The 16,926-nt window shown below is 39.9% G+C and overlaps 2 protein-coding genes across 2 annotated transcripts; both read right to left on the bottom strand.

Moving 5' to 3' along the window:
• Positions 1-3,328: 3,328 nt before the first annotated feature.
• On the bottom strand, positions 3,329-6,177 carry LOC119264920. The gene is made up of 5 exons (XM_037543885.1): positions 6,106-6,177; positions 5,634-5,978; positions 5,203-5,541; positions 4,916-5,023; positions 3,329-3,504 (listed from the first exon to the last, which is right to left on the bottom strand). Exons 1-5 carry the CDS (start codon positions 6,143-6,145, stop codon positions 3,329-3,331), a joined length of 1,008 nt encoding a protein of 335 aa, XP_037399782.1. The 5' UTR covers positions 6,146-6,177.
• A 5,745-nt stretch (positions 6,178-11,922) lies between these two features.
• LOC108436121 lies at positions 11,923-13,495 on the bottom strand. The gene is made up of 4 exons (XM_037534787.1): positions 13,398-13,495; positions 12,940-13,284; positions 12,477-12,815; positions 11,923-12,297 (listed from the first exon to the last, which is right to left on the bottom strand). Exons 1-4 carry the CDS (start codon positions 13,435-13,437, stop codon positions 12,182-12,184), a joined length of 840 nt encoding a protein of 279 aa, XP_037390684.1. The 5' UTR covers positions 13,438-13,495; the 3' UTR covers positions 11,923-12,181.
• Positions 13,496-16,926: the final 3,431 nt, after the last annotated feature.

Genomic DNA, 16,926 nt, shown 5'->3' with positions numbered 1-16,926 from the left:
AGAGGTCGCCAACTTTCTGCAGAGTCGATCGCCACAGACCTCCAAACTTCATGTGGCGTTCATATTATCTCAAGAACAGTACGTAGAGCTTCATGGAATGGGTTTCCATGGTCGAGCAGCTGCATCCAAGCCTTACATCACCAAGCACAATGCAAAGCGTTGAATGCAGTGGTGTAAAGCGCCGCCACTGGACTCTAGAGCAGTGGAGACGTGTTCTCTGGGGTGACAAATCACGCTTCTCTGTCTTGCAATCCGATGGACGAGTCTGGGTTTGGCGGTTGTCAGGAGAACGGTACTTGTCTGACTGCATTGGGCCAAGTGTAAGGTTTGGTGAAGGGGGGATTATGGTGTGGGGTTGTTTTTCAGTATTTGGGCCTTGCCCCTTTGTTCCAGTGAAAGGAACTCTTAATGCTTCAGCAGACCAAGAGATTTTGGACAATTGGACCAGTGCACAAAAGAAAGATCCATAAAGACATGGATGAGCGAGTTTAGTGTGGAAGAACTTGACTGGCCTGAGTCCTGACCTCAACCCAGTAGAACACCTTTGGGATGAATTACCGCAGAGACTGTGAGCCAGGTCTTCTCGTCCAACATCAGTTTCTCACCTGACAAATGTGCTTCTGGAAGAATGGTCAAAAATTCCCATAGACACACTCCCAGAAGAGTTGAAGCTGTTATAGCTGCAAGGGGTGGGCCAACATCATATTAAATCCTATGGATTAAGAATGGGATGTTACTCAAGTTCATATGCGTGTGAAGGCAGACGAGCGAATACTTTTGGCAATATAGTGTACATCATGGAACTCACTCATGTTTCACAGGCTACAAATTCTCCACAAGGGGGCACCATTAGCAGTCAAATAGTTTTTGATATTTGATAAGGGCAGTGCTTCACATCAGTGACACTGTGTCCTTGTCTAACCTCAGTGTGCACAAAATGTTCTTGCAGTTCTGATATTGGTAGTTATTAGTAAATCATTTTAATTTTGCACAGTAGTGATTACTGCTTTTGGGTTTTTAGAAGCAGAAAAAAGTTGCAGCTCATTCGGTCTGAGATGCACTATTTTAATAATGATTCATTGCTTCTCATATTGTGTTAGCAAATAGCTTTATTGGACACAATTTGATGCCCATATCATGCAGTCCAAGTGTAAGGTGAGGGACAGAGTGTTGTTTGGTAGCACAATGATGGGATTAATCAGGCAAGAGAGAAAGTAAATTACTGGAGAGGGTAGAAATTAAGCCTTCCCTCTCTGTCAAGAGCTGTTGATAACTGGCCATTACCTGAAGAATGACTTTCTTCAAGCATTACCATCAAGTGCAGCAATAAAGTAGCCATGCTAAATCATAGTCCAGCAACCAGTAGCTATAGCGTATTAAAGGAGATACTCTGTATGGACACAAATATTGTGACGCATCACACCCACAGAAGCTTTTATTACATTCCACTTTATTACCCATTCTAAATCCATAGGACACAATATGGAGTTGGTCCCCACTTTGAAGATACAAGTTCCACTCTTCTAAGAATCTTTCTATGAAATTTTGAGGTGTGTCTGTAGGAATTTTTGTGAGGTCAGACACAGATGTGGGATGAGAGGGCCTGGCTCACAGTCTTGTCTCTAGTTCATCGCGAAGGTGTTTGATGGGATTGAGGTCAGGGCTCTGTGCAGGCTTCCACACCAAATTGACCCATCCATGCCTGTATGGACCATGCTTTCATCAGACTGCCAGATAGAGAAGCATGATTCATTATTCCACAGAACACGTTTCTGCTGCTCCAGAGTCCAGTTTCAGTGTGCCTTTCATTGACCCCTATGACAGTGCCATGTTTAAAGTCACGGAGTTCATCAGTACGACCCATCCTACTGCCTACTTGTCTATCAAGACTGCAAGACTATGTGCTTAATTTTATCCACCTATTAGCAATGAGTGTGGATAAAACACCTGAACTCAATAATTAGGAGGTGTGTCTCAATACTTTTGTCTATGTAGTGTATGTTATACTTTTTTCAAATTTACCATGTCTCATGTTTCTTGTGCTCTTTGGAGTACCATGTGCTTTACTCCTCGGTGAAGAAGTCATATTCTATGCTAAATTATCACTGCATGTCAGTACATAAGTGTTTAATGCAGATACACTATCACTGCAGCATTGCTGTGTATTTCTATACTGTAAAAAATGAGAGGTCAGTTCAACTTAAAATGATTTAGTAACTGATTACATGGCTTTTCTTGTGTTGAGTCAACTTGAGGACACCAGTAGTTCACACAACTCAAAGGTCTTAATTGAGTCAAAAATGTTCCTAGCTACTGTTTGTAGATTTGCATCTCGGTTATATAAACTAAACTGAATGTGTTTTTTTTCCCTCTTCACTCAGTTTCCCCATTAGCTGGTGCTCCTTCTATCACACAGTCCCATCTGGCATTTTCTCCTCTTGGGTTCCCAGATAAAGGACCGCTGTAGTATTGCTGAGATTCAAACTCACAACCTACTGATGTTGGGATGAATTATTACACAGCTGCACCACATGAGATGAAATCACACTTCAAAGCCAAAACAAGAAATCTTTTCTCCAGTGTGTTAAACATTTGTAGACACAAAATCGGAGTTGCTTCATGTGTTCCTGAGTGGTGCAGTGGACTGAGCCGTCTACCCAACAGGAGGTTGTGAGTTTGATCCCTGGCTTTGACATTGAATGTTATGTGACATTATCTTCATGCAATGTTAAATATGAAGCCTGTCTGAGCAGGAGTGGCTGTTCAGTGGGCTGGAACAGTTAATGGGTGGGACAGAGCAAAACAGCATGTAGAACTGCCCGTTCTCTTTGACCATGTTTACTGTGGTAAAAAAGCTTTAATGGCTGCAGCAGTGCAGCTTTTTTCACTGTAGCTGAAGGTTTTATGCAGGTCAGAGGGCCAACAATACACAGATACACTGCCTGAGTTTGAAACATCAAAAAATATTAAGTGAGACTAAACTTAAATACAAGGTATTCATCAAATTTGTGGGTTTCTTATGATGTAGGACATCCAAAAATGTTTCAGACCTTCCTTGAGGCCTCAGAATTATAGATTAATCTAGTAAATGAGGTACAAGCAGGCCTGCACACTTTACTGTAATCATTAGTGGTATCATATATAGAATGACCAAAAAACCTAGCAGAGAATATCCATTACAATTTGAAACTATGAAATGCATTCAAGCACAGTATGCTGGAAGGCACAGCATTGCCAGTTGGAGCAAGAAGATATTTGACATTTGGTCTTGATAGCTGAACTCCAAGATGTGCATTCTGGGCCTGTATGTTTTGAAAAGCAATAGATGCTAAATGGACCTAGAGAATGCAACTCTCGGTTTCAGAGGCAACCATGAGGTGAAGATGAAGCCACTGGGTGCCCAGTGCATAGTGGAACATGCTGTATTAAAGCTACTTGGAGGGTCTCCAGGGGAGGAGAGTGCTCTCAGGTTCACAAGCTGAGGTATGAGAAGTTCCACTGCAGCTGGGAAGAGGATGTGGGGCAGTTTGTATGTTGGTCTGACCAGTGCGCAGTTAAAAAAGGCTGCTGCAGCAGTCACGCCACTTCAGTCTATCTGCTCCAGTAATCTGATAGAGTGAATGCTATGGAGTTGACTTTCAGCTGTCCACCAGCACCAGTCGGTCCCCCATCCAAGCATGCACTAGAAGAGGAGTGGCGCCCCCAGTTTGATTCAAAGACTTTGTAATCCTCTGGGGTGAGGACATGTGGTAAGGGGTGGATAGTGTAGCGTGTTCAAGGAATGTTGTGCATGTTAATTCTGGGTTATTGTTCCCCAGTTATTTTCTGGATTTATTCTGACAAAGAATCATATTGAGAAGGTGGGGCTAGCCTGTCTTCACTGTGTTTATGCAACCCAACAGGATGAACTAGTCAGTGGGAGGTCGGAAGCACTAGAGAGTGTAGAGCTAGCTGGTAGCCTAAGTCCTTGCTTATTGTACAATTTTGCTGCGACCAACTTACAGGCTTTAGCAAAGCACAACTGCATGTGCGTAAGCTGTGTCTTCTTCCTTAGGGGTAAATGCCACAGTCTGTATGAAGGCATATGCTCTGTAGTGATTTTGTGTTTTAAACTAGTCCAAAATTAAGCAGGTGTGCCTGTGCAGGGAAAACCACCACACTGAGCTGGACACTGGCCCTTCAGGAGCCCTGGTCTGTACTCTCTCACTGTATGTTCACTGGATTGTTATTGAAGATACATCCTGCTTCTTACCTGTCTATACATTTACCTTAACTTCTGATGAACTATTAATGCAGTTATGTTTTTGAATAAACATTGAAAATGACTAAAAAAGTCAAGTCAAGAGGCTTTTATTGTCATTCCACAATGACCAGTACAAGTACACAGTGGAGTGAAATTATATTCCTCCAGGAACTTCACGGTGCAACAAGGAACAAAAAGTACAAGGTGTGAACGTGCAAACAAAAAATGTAACTAGAAACAATGAATACGATAAATTAAACAGACGTTAGACACAGTAAACAGACAGGACAGTGCAGCACCGACGCAGCACTCATTCTGGACATGAGGCATGAAACATTTCATGTAAAGGCAAACAGAGTTGGCGACAATGTCATGTGTTCACTGAGAGAAGGAGAGAAAGCAATACCAGTTCAGAAGTCTTTATTTTTAGTGTGAAGCTTTTACACTTTACCCATATTTTGTAAGAACCCTCTACCGAATAAGTGCATAGAAGCTTTGTAGGTCCAAAGTGGATTAAATGATGGTTTTGTCAAAGTGGAGGAGGCTTATGTTAAAGCACAAGACATTTCAAATGGAAACACAAATCTTAAGTTACAAGAGATCAGCAACACATAAAATGGATGTATATTTTGCTTTATATTTCCAACATCTGTCTTCAGCATTTCTACTTACATTTTTGAACAATGTGGACCACAATAAGAATAATAATCATTCCAGCAAGAAGTCCAGTTCTTACAATGGAGAGCCAGAACAAAATGCTCATCTGTTGCAAACATTCACCTGCATGGAAAAATACAGTTATTTCCCAGCACGTGTCAACTAAATGATATAGACTAAGGAAGCGTAACGGAATAAAGCAGAATAAGGCTAATCTCATAATAACTGGTACTGGCCATGAGATTACATTTAATTACCTTAAATCCCTTTACTGAAGTGAAGCTTTGTACTAAATGTCCTACCTTTTACATTAAGTTTAGTTCCACTCCCAAACAGCATCTGTCCACATGCAGCCACAGCACAGTAGTAAGTTCCAGCATCAGAGAGGCTGAGCTTTCTCTTGGGGAGTTTGTAGACACAGCTCTGTGTAGGAGAATCAGTCTCAGAGCTCCTCGTACACGGACTATCTGTGTCTCCATGAGTGTAAATGATTCCTGGATGAGAATCTCCTGATCCGTGTCTGATCCAGTACACACTGTGTTCTCCTGAACAGCTCAGAGCAGCCACTGAACACTGGAGTGTAACCGACTCTCCACTTTTCACATCTACTTCAGTCAGATTTCGCTTCTCAGACTTTTCATCTTTTAAAAAACCAAATGAAAAAGAGAAATGATACAAAAACTCGGACTAGCATGCAACTGTAAAAATGAAGTTAGAAGAACAGAACTGTTACCTGGAAAAAGCAGAAGGGTCCCAGATCCAAACTCTATAACGCTTTGCTTTGTTTTCACACATAAATATGTTCCTGCGTCCTCTTCCACAGTCTTAATGATGCTGAGTTCAAACTTTTCTTCACCTGCAGTCAGTCTGAAGCGCTGTTTAAATGTGTCAGCAACTCTGACATTCGCATTATTGTCAGATGTTCTCACAATAAGCTCAGGCAGCTTTCCAGAACTCTGCTTATACCAGGCTAAAACGTGCTCTTTGCCTTTGATAAAGTCTGGGTGACATTTTATTGTAACATTTTCTCCACATTTCACTGTTTGCACTTGAAGCTCATCAGTCTCAGAGGTTTTCACTGAAACAAAATAGATGCATAAATAAGCAAATAAAGAAATCTAAAAAAGCTAAAATGACAGTATAAACAACTGTATTATTTGCGTCATAACAAAAAATAAATTGTATATATTAAATGAATGACCTACCTGTAACAAAAAGACAGAAAGTTGCGAAGACTGTGATCATTGTTCCTGTCGTGAGAGAGTGACGGTGACGTCTTTTCACTGGTCTGTGAAAACAGAAACCTTGTGTCTGATGTGACGGGTCATTCTGAGGTTGTGAAGAACTTTTGTGATTGGTTGAATTTTTGTGAAGGAAATGGGGAAGGTTAGTTCTATAGGCACCTTAATTGTATTGCTTTGTTAAGGCCCTTGATATAGAGACTTCCAGTAGATGGCAGCTTAACAAACAAATATGAATGGTGAGGAAGAAGGATGTGGAGAAGTGAAGGCTCACAGTGAACATTACTTCCTGTACTTAGGGCGTTAATATTTGATGTGCTTGTATGTTCAGTGACAGAAGTAAGTTTATGGCAAGTGCTTTATTCAGAATGAGGGTTAAAATGGATGGAAATAACCTCAGTACTTAAAGTGGGAAACTAGTTTTAGATAAACTGAGGGGTAGATACAAGGAGCCTCATTTTCATATGATGATGTGTCAAATTCAGAGTGAAATTATGTGTGTGCACAAAAAGCAGAACATGGCGTGAGGAGATGATGATTCCACAACTGAGGATGAAGAACATTGTGAGTGGTGGACTCAGGGAAAAGGTCTCCAATTCCATTATGTGTGTTCTTCCGCCTCACCCTATACCTTTTAAGTGTGGAGTGAATAAGAATTACATAATTGTATAGTTGTATTTTGGAGATTGGATGACTCTGTGATCCACCAACTCTTGCAAATGTCCAAAACATATTATTGCAGAATAGGTTACAATCAGAATCAGCGTTTAACTGACAGATATGTTTGCACTTACAAGGAATTTACTTCAAGTTGGACGGTATCTTGATTACTCAGTAACACAGTAGTCATTCAACTCCACTACAGGGTACTGCTGTAGTAAAGAGTACTAGAGGCAAGTCTGACTCAAGACCAAGACCTGGACACATTTGGTTTGAGTCAAGATTAAGACTTTGTAGCAGTTGAGTTTGAATCAAGACTGAGACCAGAAGTGGTGAAAGACTGAGACAAGACAGAAACCAGTTTTTTATAATATAAAAAAAAAATAATAAAAGAGAAAAAAAATGTTTGTGGTTCTTAAATTCATTAACATCAATATAATACTATTGCAATATTTTGTGAAATATAACACTAAATAATATATGGACTAAAATATTATTATATTGTAGTCTAACTTTGCACTGTAACCTTTAGGAGCAAATGATACTAAAGTTATTCTCTGTCTCTTCTTCTCTGAAACTTACAAAATACAGAATCACCATCTGAAGTCAACTGAATATAAACAAAACAACAGATTATTCACTGGACAAAAATTTGTCACCTTGCGTGTTTAAGATGGTAGTAAATTCAGGCTCCTGCAGGTTGCGTTACACAAAGACAATCAGGCTATAAATTCCTGTGGGTTGTGCGACGGGACTCATAGATTGAGAAGAGGTGGTACGTGAGGTGAAGCATACGGTCATATGGGTCTACCAGCCATGGCAAAAATCTCAGTGTACAGGAAATTCTCATCAGAATGCTGCCCGAAAGATGAAACTGAAGGACAGTTTCACAGCCTGTGAATATGTAATACTTTGCATCCAGGCAAGAATAGCTTCTAGAAGTCAATGCAGGACCTTCACAATCAATTTATAAAAGAACAATACACAGGGAACTGCATAACATAAACTTATGGAGCAAAGTGGCAAGCAACAGGCCATTGCTCACTTCTGCCCACAAAGTTGCCCGGTTACAGTGGCTGAAGAGACACAAAAACTGATTTGTTCACGACTGGAAATGTGTTATCTGGTCAGGTGAATCTCGTTTCTGCCGGCTACAAATGTGACTGGCATGATGAACATTCAGCAGCATTCACACATCTGGACTGACCTGCAAAATCTCTAGATTTGAATCCTCTTGAAAATCTGTGGGACTACCTGGAACAAAAGAGTTAGAGTAAGAGACCAGGGAAGGCATTCATGAAGTCTGGCCAAGCTGCGCAATTCTTTGAAGCAAGAATGGCTGAACATTGATAATATTGGTTAAAAATATATGCACTCGTTTAAGCACATCATTTGCCCAACCCCATTTCTTATTTTTACCCATACACCTTGTTTTTGAGTGTCACCTTCCCCCATTGAACTGAGTTACAAGGGATAGTGGCTGAAATCATCCCCTGTAAAACAGGACAACCCTTAAATAAAAAAGAATGTTACTCTATTAATAGGCTACCAGCAGTGTTATGTAGGCAACCCTGCCAGTCTGCAGTGACAGCAGGGGAAGTTTAGCAACCTCGCTGCTGGTCTTTTAGGGAATCATATGCCTATTTTTTTGGTGCTTTAAAGCTGAAGTCAGCTGTTCGCTGGCTTTTTGGTCCAATTTTCTGTTCCACCTTAAATATTGCAGCAGTTGTGATGCCTGAAGATCTAGAATGTACCTGCTGCATCATTTAAGATGGAACGGGAAATTTAGCTAGCTAGCTACAGAGACAGCAAACTACTAGCAATTTTTTTACATAACCATTATTTGAACTTTGTTAAAACATTAAGATTACACTGAGAAAATACTCACATTTGTGGACTTCTTTAGTCACTTGTACAGTTTGGAGGGCCATGTAGCCCTGACACGTCACCTTCCCCCTCTCTCTCAACAAAGATTAGGACACCCTACCCCTAGACGTGAGCATGCAAAATGGAGGGACAAGGGCTAAGTTGTAGGAACAAGGAGTGAAATGGGATTAGGCCTTAGTCAGTGCTTAGCAAGTCACCACACATTTCTATGACCACAAACCACTACTAATATTGATAATGATGATGAATATTATTATTGATTATTATTAAATAAACTTATCCTTAACAGTGTAATTGCATGGGACTCTTATTGTACTCCATTGTAACAGTGGAGTTTCTGTTGTTGTGAATGAAGTGCTTGGAATGGGGAGCAGTTAATTCTGCTTTTCAGTGGATTTGTTTGATAAATGTGTTCATTTCTGACATGCTGTATCTACTGCTGTGTCATGAATGAATGAATGAATGAACGAATGATAGAAAACGTCAGTTTTTGATTGCACGTTTCCCACTTGGGGTCTGGTTTCAAGAACATTTTCCACCTTACCCTGAGACCGAGACAAGAGTTTGATGCTGAGACCAAGATAGAAGATGAGCATTATATTAATACAGCAAGTTTCTACACTTGTTACTGAATGTTTTGTATGTATTCTTATATACTTATCCTTTTGGCTTCATATGCAAGTATTTCTGCTGTGTGGCATTTACATAATGTATGGATTACACTGGATTACTGCTGGATTTGGATATAAATTAAGCCTCTGTAAACTATTATGTTGACCCAGGGCTGCCAATGCAATTAGACAGCATGACGTATTATGTGAGAATCCTGTGTCTCATAGCAAGTGTGCTAAATTCAGCCCAACAATAGAGAAATTAAGCCCAGTTCTAGATTATTTTCCTTTTAATGTAGAATCTCTGTTCCCCAACCCTGGTCCTGCAGTGCTTTCCCTGCTTTAGTACACCTGTTTCAACTCAGAAAAGGGTCGCTAATGATCTGATTAGTTGGACCAGGGGCCTTATAGAACCTGCTTGAATTTCATGCTGAATATATGCTTGAACATGTGTACACAACTTAAGAGTAACCGATCATTTATAAATAACATACAGTTGTAGAAATAAATGCTTGGGAATGAGACTCTGTCCATCTTTTAACTGAGTTGTAGATGTGTAGAAGTGCCTTTCAGTAATAAATGTTCAGAAGGAGCGAAAAGAGTGTAGCACAGCATGTTCTACAAACTTGATGCTCTCTGGTTTTGCAAACTCTGAGTTTGCAAAGATTGTGTAATTCGTTAATAAAAAAAACCTGAATAAATAAAACAGTAATGTAAGTGTACAAAAGTATAAATATTGTTCTACTACTGCCTCATGCTACTGTGGGAGCATGGAAGCTGCGGTCATGTAGAGTGGCCATGTGTGGAGCCTCTTGGGGGGTGTGCGTCTGTGGTAGGAGAGACTGGTATTATTAATAAGTTGTTGTTAGTTAGTTGTTAGCTTAATGAGGTGCACATGTATTGGTTGTGGTGTATTACACTGTGCTGTGGGATGTTGCAGTGTTAGTGCTTAGCATTGAGAGGAAGTGTATGACTAGAAGTGACCCCTTGCAGTCTCATTTGTAATGGAAATATTTAACTTACTATGTCCAACAGAAACACATGTTGAGACTTTTGAATCTTTTGTGAGAGTTTTTTTTCCCTCTTCACTCAGTTTCCCCATTAGCTGGTGCTCCTTCTATCACAGACTCCCATCTGGCATATTCTCCTCTTGGGTTCCCAGATAAAGGACCACTGTAGTATTGCTGAGATTCAAACTCACAACCTACTGATGTTGGGATGAATTATTACACAGCTGCACCACATGAGATGAAATCACACTTCAAAGTCAAAAGAAGAAATCTTTTCTCCAGTGTGTTAAACATTTGTAGACACAAAATCGGAGTTGCTTCATGTGTTCCTGAGTGGTGCAGTGGACTGAGCCGTCTACCCAACAGGAGGTTGTGAGTTTGATCCCTGGCTTTGACATTGAATGTTATGTGACATTATCTTCATGCAGTGTTAAATATGAAGCCTGTCTGAGCAGGAGAGGCTGTTCAGTGGGCTGGAACAGTTAATGGGTGGGACAGAGCAAAACAGCATGTAGAACCGCCCGTTCTCTGTGAAAGGGAAAAAACCTCTCAGAAAAAGTGGTAACAACAACATTCACTATGTGAGTGATATTTACTACTTAGTACAGCTGCCCACCTGCACCAGTCGGTCCCCCATCCAAGCATGCCCTAGAAGAGGAGTGGCGCCCCCAGTTTGATTCAAAGACTTTGTAATCCTCTGGGGTGAGGACATGTGGTAAGGGGTGGATAGTGTAGCGTGTTCAAGGAATGTTGTGCATGTTAATTCTGGGTTATTGTTCCCCAGTTATTTTCTGGATTTATTCTGACAAAGAATCATATTGAGAAGGTGGGGCTAGCCTGTCTTCACTGTGTTTATGCAACCCAACAGGATGAACTAGTCAGTGGGAGGTCGGAAGCACTAGAGAGTGTAGAGCTAGCTGGTAGCCTAAGTCCTTGCTTATTGTACAATTTTGCTGCGACCAACTTACAGGCTTTAGCAAAGCACAACTGCATGTGCGTAAGCTGTGTCTTCTTCCTTAGGGGTAAATGCCACAGTCTGTATGAAGGCATATGCTCTGTAGTGATTTTGTGTTTTAAACTAGTCCAAAATTAAGCAGGTGTGCCTGTGCAGGGAAAACCACCACACTGAGCTGGACACTGGCCCTTCAGGAGCCCTGGTCTGTACTCTCTCACTGTATGTTCACTGGATTGTTATTGAAGATACATCCTGCTTCTTACCTGTCTATACATTTACCTTAACTTCTGATGAACTATTAATGCAGTTATGTTTTTGAATAAACATTGAAAATGACTAAAAAAGTCAAGTCAAGAGGCTTTTATTGTCATTCCACAATGACCAGTACAAGTACACAGTGGAGTGAAATTATATTCCTCCAGGAACTTCACGGTGCAACAAGGAACAAAAAGTACAAGGTGTGAACGTGCAAACAAAAAATTAACTAGAAACAATGAATACGATAAATTAAACAGACGTTAGACACAGTAAACAGACGGGACAGTGCAGCACCGACGCAGCACTCATTCTGGACATGAGGCATGAAACATGTCATGTAAAGGCAAACAGAGTTGGCGACAATGTCATGTGTTCACTGAGAGAAGGAGGGAAAGCAATACCAGTTCAGAAGTCTTTATTTTTAGTGTGAAGCTTTTACACTTTACCCACATTTTGTCAGAACCATCTACCGAATAAGTGCATAGAAGCTTTCTAGGTCCAAAGTGGATTAAATAATGGTTTTGTCAAAGTGGAGGAGGCTTATGTTAAAGCACAAGACATTTCAAATGGAAACACAAATCTTAAGTTACAAGAGATCAGCAACACATAAAATGGATGTATATTTTGCTGTATATTTCCGACATCTGTCTTCAGCGTTTCTACTTACATTTTTGAACAATGTGGACCACAATAAGAATAATAATCATTGCAGCAAGAAGTCCAGTTCTTACAATGGAGAGCCAGAACAAAATGCTCATCTGTTGCAAACATTCACCTGCATGGAAAAATACAGTTATTTCCCAGCACATGTCAACTAAATGATATAGACTAAGGAAGCGTAACGGAATAAAGCAGAATAAGGCTAATCTCATAATAACTGGTACTGGCCATGAGATTACATTTAATTACCTTAAATCCCTTTACTGAAGTGAAGCTTTGTACTAAATGTCCTACCTTTTACATTAAGTTTAGTTCCACTCCCAAACAGCATCTGTCCACATGCAGCCACAGCACAGTAGTAAGTTCCAGCATCAGAGAGGCTGAGGTTTCTCTTGGGGAGTTTGTAGATGCAGCTCTGTGTAGGAGAATCAGTCTCAGAGCTCCTCGTACACGGACTATCTGTGTCTCCATGAGTGTAAATGATTCCTGGATGAGATTCTCCTGATCCGTGTCTGAACCAGTACACACTGTGTTCTCCTGAACAGCTCAGAGGAGCCACTGAACACTGGAGTGTAACCGACTCTCCACTTTTCACATCTACTTCAGTCAGATTTCGCTTCTCAGACTTTTCATCTTTAAAAAATCATTTGTAAAAGTAAAGAGAAGCAATGCAAAAAGCCTTGAGAAGCACAAACATGAAGGAAATAAACATGTGCAACATATCGGTTAGTATTGCTTAAAATCATTTAACTGGTACCTGGGAAAAGCAGAAGGATCCCAGATCCAAACTCTGTAACATACTCCTTTACTTTCACACAGAAATATGTCCCTGTATCTTCTTCCACAGTGTTCATAATCTTGAGATCAAATGTTTCTTCAGTTGCCGTCAGTCTGAAGCGCTCTACAAATGGTCGAGCATATCTGGCATCTTCGTTATGCTTAGCCGCTCTTGCAATAAACTGAGGCAGCTTTCCAAAACTCTGCTTATACCAGGCTAAATAGTGCTTATGGCCTTTGACAAAGCTTTGCTCACATTTTATTGTAACATTTTCTTTATATTTTACTGCTTGCACTCGAAGATCATCAAAGCCAGATGTTTGCACTGAAAGAAAAACACCAAAAAATAGCTTTTTGACTAAATTAAATAACCTGAATTACCAGGTTGTTTGGATTTAACTGAAATGAAACATATTTTACATTAAATCATGGACTCACCAGACACAAAAATACAAAAAGCAGTAAGGACTGTGATCATTGTTCCTGTTGTGAAAGGTAGATGGTAATGCCTATTGAACTGGTCACTTGCCTGTAGCTGTCAGCCTCGTGTCTGATGTGATTGGTGATTTTGAAGTTGTGAACTTATGTCATTGGTTGATTTTTTTTTTTTTAAAGGAAGTAAAAATGGGTCTGTTTTATTTGCAGGGGTGCACTTATCTATACCACAGTTTTACTACTTCTGAGGGTCCTTGAACTAAGTATCAGTCACATTGTCACATTTAGGCAAGTGAAATCTTATTGTTACTGTCTTTAATGTGACAAGTTGTTTGTCTGTTCATTTATAACTACATTCTATACCTTTCTTCTATATTCTTTGGGTACAAAGAGAGTAGCTGAAAAATCTCTGATGTATGTAGAAGTTCAGTGTCTTTAGGAGTTTTCAGTTAAATGCCATGTGCTCAGTGCTATTTTTAGCATGAGACTTTCAGATATATTGAGGCACAGGACACCAGTTCCCCATTTGCATCTTGGACTGACTTGATTATATATATTTTCCCATCCAATACCGATACCTGATCCTTAAATATCAGCCAAAACAAAGTACAGATACCAATACTAACTCTAACTAGTTTACAAGTTCCTATTGTAAAATAATATATTTTGATAAAAGCAAATAAAACATACCGAGCTTGTATAGATGCCAATATGAGGCAATTTAAAGATTTTTTTGTTATTGTGATGTGGGGGGGGGGCGTTTTTTTCCTTCTCCTGTAAAATTACCATTTCTGAGATACAAGGTTTTCTTCCGACAACAGTGATATATATGTATGCACATATATAAAACCATATACACTATATTGCTAAAAGTATTTGCTTGTCTGCCTTCACACGCATATGAAATTGAGTGACATCCCATTTTTAATCTACAGGGTTTAATATTCTGGGAAGGCTTTCCACAAGGTTTGGGAGTGTGTATATGGGAATTTTTAACCATTCTTCCAGAAGCACATTTATGAGGTCAGACACTGATGCTGGACAAGAAGGTCTGTCTCGCAGTCTCCTCTCTAATTCTATCAGGTTGAGGTCAGGACTCTGTGCAGCCCAGTCAAGTTCTTCCACACCAAACTCACTCATCCATGTCTTTATGGACCTTGCTTTGTGCACTGGTGCGCAGTCATTTTGGAACAGGAAGGGGCCGTCCCCAAACTCTTCCCACAAAGTTGGGAGCATGAAATTGTCCAAAATCTGCTAAGGCATTAAGAGTTCCTCTCACTGGAACTAAGGGGCTGAGCCCAACTCCTGAAAAACACCCCCACACCATAATCCCCCCTCCACCAAATTTTACACTTGGCACAATGCAGTCAGACAAGTACCATTCTCCTGGCAACCACCAAACCCAGACTCATCCATCGGATTGCCAGATGGAGAAGCAAGATTAGTCACTCCAGAGAACACGTCTCCACTGCTCTAGAGTCCAGTGGCGGCGCTTTACACCACTGCATTCGATGCTTTGCATTGCGCTTGGTGATGTAAGGCTTTGATGCAGCTACTCGGCCATGGAAACTCATTGACTCTGTCATTGAATTGCAGATATAGTGTATGTCTGTGTCTGTGTTCTCTTTCTGCGTTTTTTTAACCTGTTGGTTGTTACTTTCCTTTTAAATATCTTCAGCTTGCTTTTTCTGTTTGCCAACTTTCTGGCATCCTAGGAGGTTTCTGTCATTATCACATGAAATCTTTTTGCCTGTGTGTTTTCTGTCGTTTAATTTCTCAATGTATCTGTTTGCTTCCGTTTTGCCTGGACTGTTGACTGCTCTCTGTGTATTTAAACCCTGCATGTTATAAAGGAGCAGTTAGTAGGAGGAGCTATGTTAAATGCTGTGCTATCTTAATCATTTTAAATCATTTTTTACTGAACAAAAATCTGAACAAACTCTGTACTACCCATGCTATTGATAGTCATGTTGCTCAACCTCATAACTGACTGAATTTTAAAATCCATATTGAGATTCCGCATTCAAGTTCTTACAGACCTCAGATAGGCCAACTAATATAGCATGAACAAAATACCTTTTCTATTTTTTTGTGCATAGGCATCATGAAAGAGTCAACTGTGATGAAAGCTGGCAGTTTAACACCTTGCTGCAGAGGCAAGTCTTATGCTTACTTGCATCAAAGAATGTGGTTTTCACTTACTGGAAACAGCGCTGTTGTTGAAAACACACTGCAGAGTACAGAGCCTAAGGTAGGTAAAGGTAAAGACAGGCCTGGTCTCTGGGCTGGTTTCCAGGGCATAGGTCAGGACACAGATTAAGCCTAGTCTTGGACTAAATTCCACCACCAATGTTGAATAGTCACATTATTATTATTTTTTTTTGTTTAAGCTTAGGCTTAATCTGGGTTTATGAAACAGAACCCCTGATTTGGGAAGACCACAACAATTGAATTGTTACTGCAGTTTCCACTCCAGCTACCAAACAGGTGTAGGAAATGGTGCTCATCAACAACTATGTGTACTATGCATGTCAAACCTGATGTATGTTCCTTCCAGTTGAACAGTCCGTTTAAAGTTTAAGGTACATTGAGGATTTTAATACTGTACTGCGGGCTGTATTTCTACACACAGTATGGCGGATGTAAAAATATAGCAACTTGTTGTGACTCATTATAATGATAATACATGCACAACAGTGCATTACAACTGGGAACAGACTGATCAGTTTCTTTTCCCACTCTACACTGTTCAGTCTCTACTTATTGGTGTTTGATAGGTGTAGAGTTATTGTACATTGTGTTGTAAAAGTCCATTTGATAGTGTTCTGTATATCTTACTCAGTAGTGTTAATTGGAGAAAAGATATTTGGTTCCTTAACTTGGTAATGATATGATTCGTAAATCAAATCAGAATGATCACTTACATTATTAATTCAAATAAAGTAATATTAATGATGCAATCGCCTAGTGTCTGTTCAAATCAGTGTTCCAATGGGAAGCTTCACTGTGACAGTAGCTCTGTGCTGCTCTGTTCTAATACCATCTGACAAAACAGACCCTTTCATACTTACTGCTGCGTTAGTGTACTTTTAAAGAACGAGTAATGACGATTACTGTAACTCCACAACAGAATGAGAACAACAGTCAGTGGTTTAGTTATATATTTAATGGAATCTATATACAGAAGAATAAGGCATCATTTCCAGGGTTTTGGATAACATTTCAACAGCAAATCAAATAGAACTATGAAACTTTGAATGCCCTTTTACACTCTTTTCTGTTTAACCAGTTATAAATTCACTGACAAAAGGCAAAGCAAGAGTTCAAAGACATTTTTAATTTTTTTGAAATCATAGACGTCGGTCAGGTTATTTCATTTCTTGTTTTTTAACACTGCAGAGTACTGTAAAAATGAGAATCATTCCAGCTAGAACTGCTGTTCGTACAATGGAGAGGCAGGAAAATGATGGTCTGTTCAGTACAATCACCTGTACAGAAATATAAGATTATTGGTCAACACATTAGAATGGAG

The sequence above is a fragment of the Pygocentrus nattereri genome, chromosome 2, assembly GCF_015220715.1.
Source record: "Pygocentrus nattereri isolate fPygNat1 chromosome 2, fPygNat1.pri, whole genome shotgun sequence".
Classification (NCBI taxonomy): domain Eukaryota; kingdom Metazoa; phylum Chordata; class Actinopteri; order Characiformes; family Serrasalmidae; genus Pygocentrus; species Pygocentrus nattereri.
Note: the sequence above shows the minus strand (reverse complement) of the source record. Positions and strands in the feature narration are given on the sequence as shown.

What these genes read in the sequence shown, in the direction of transcription:
- LOC119264920 (XM_037543885.1), bottom strand. Translation starts at nt 6,145, where the DNA reads ATGATCACAGTCTTCGCAACTTTCTGTCTTTTTGTTACAG. An exon ending in TTTCTGTCTTTTTGTTACAG is followed by an intron (nt 5,979 to 6,105) that starts GTAGGTCATTCA and finishes ATTTTGTTTCAG; the next exon opens with TGAAAACCTCTGAGACTGAT. An exon ending in GACCCTTCTGCTTTTTCCAG is followed by an intron (nt 5,542 to 5,633) that starts GTAACAGTTCTG and finishes GTTTTTTAAAAG; the next exon opens with ATGAAAAGTCTGAGAAGCGA.
- LOC108436121 (XM_037534787.1), bottom strand. Translation starts at nt 13,437, where the DNA reads ATGATCACAGTCCTTACTGCTTTTTGTATTTTTGTGTCTG. An exon ending in TTTTTGTATTTTTGTGTCTG is followed by an intron (nt 13,285 to 13,397) that starts GTGAGTCCATGA and finishes TTTTTCTTTCAG; the next exon opens with TGCAAACATCTGGCTTTGAT. An exon ending in GATCCTTCTGCTTTTCCCAG is followed by an intron (nt 12,816 to 12,939) that starts GTACCAGTTAAA and finishes GATTTTTTAAAG; the next exon opens with ATGAAAAGTCTGAGAAGCGA.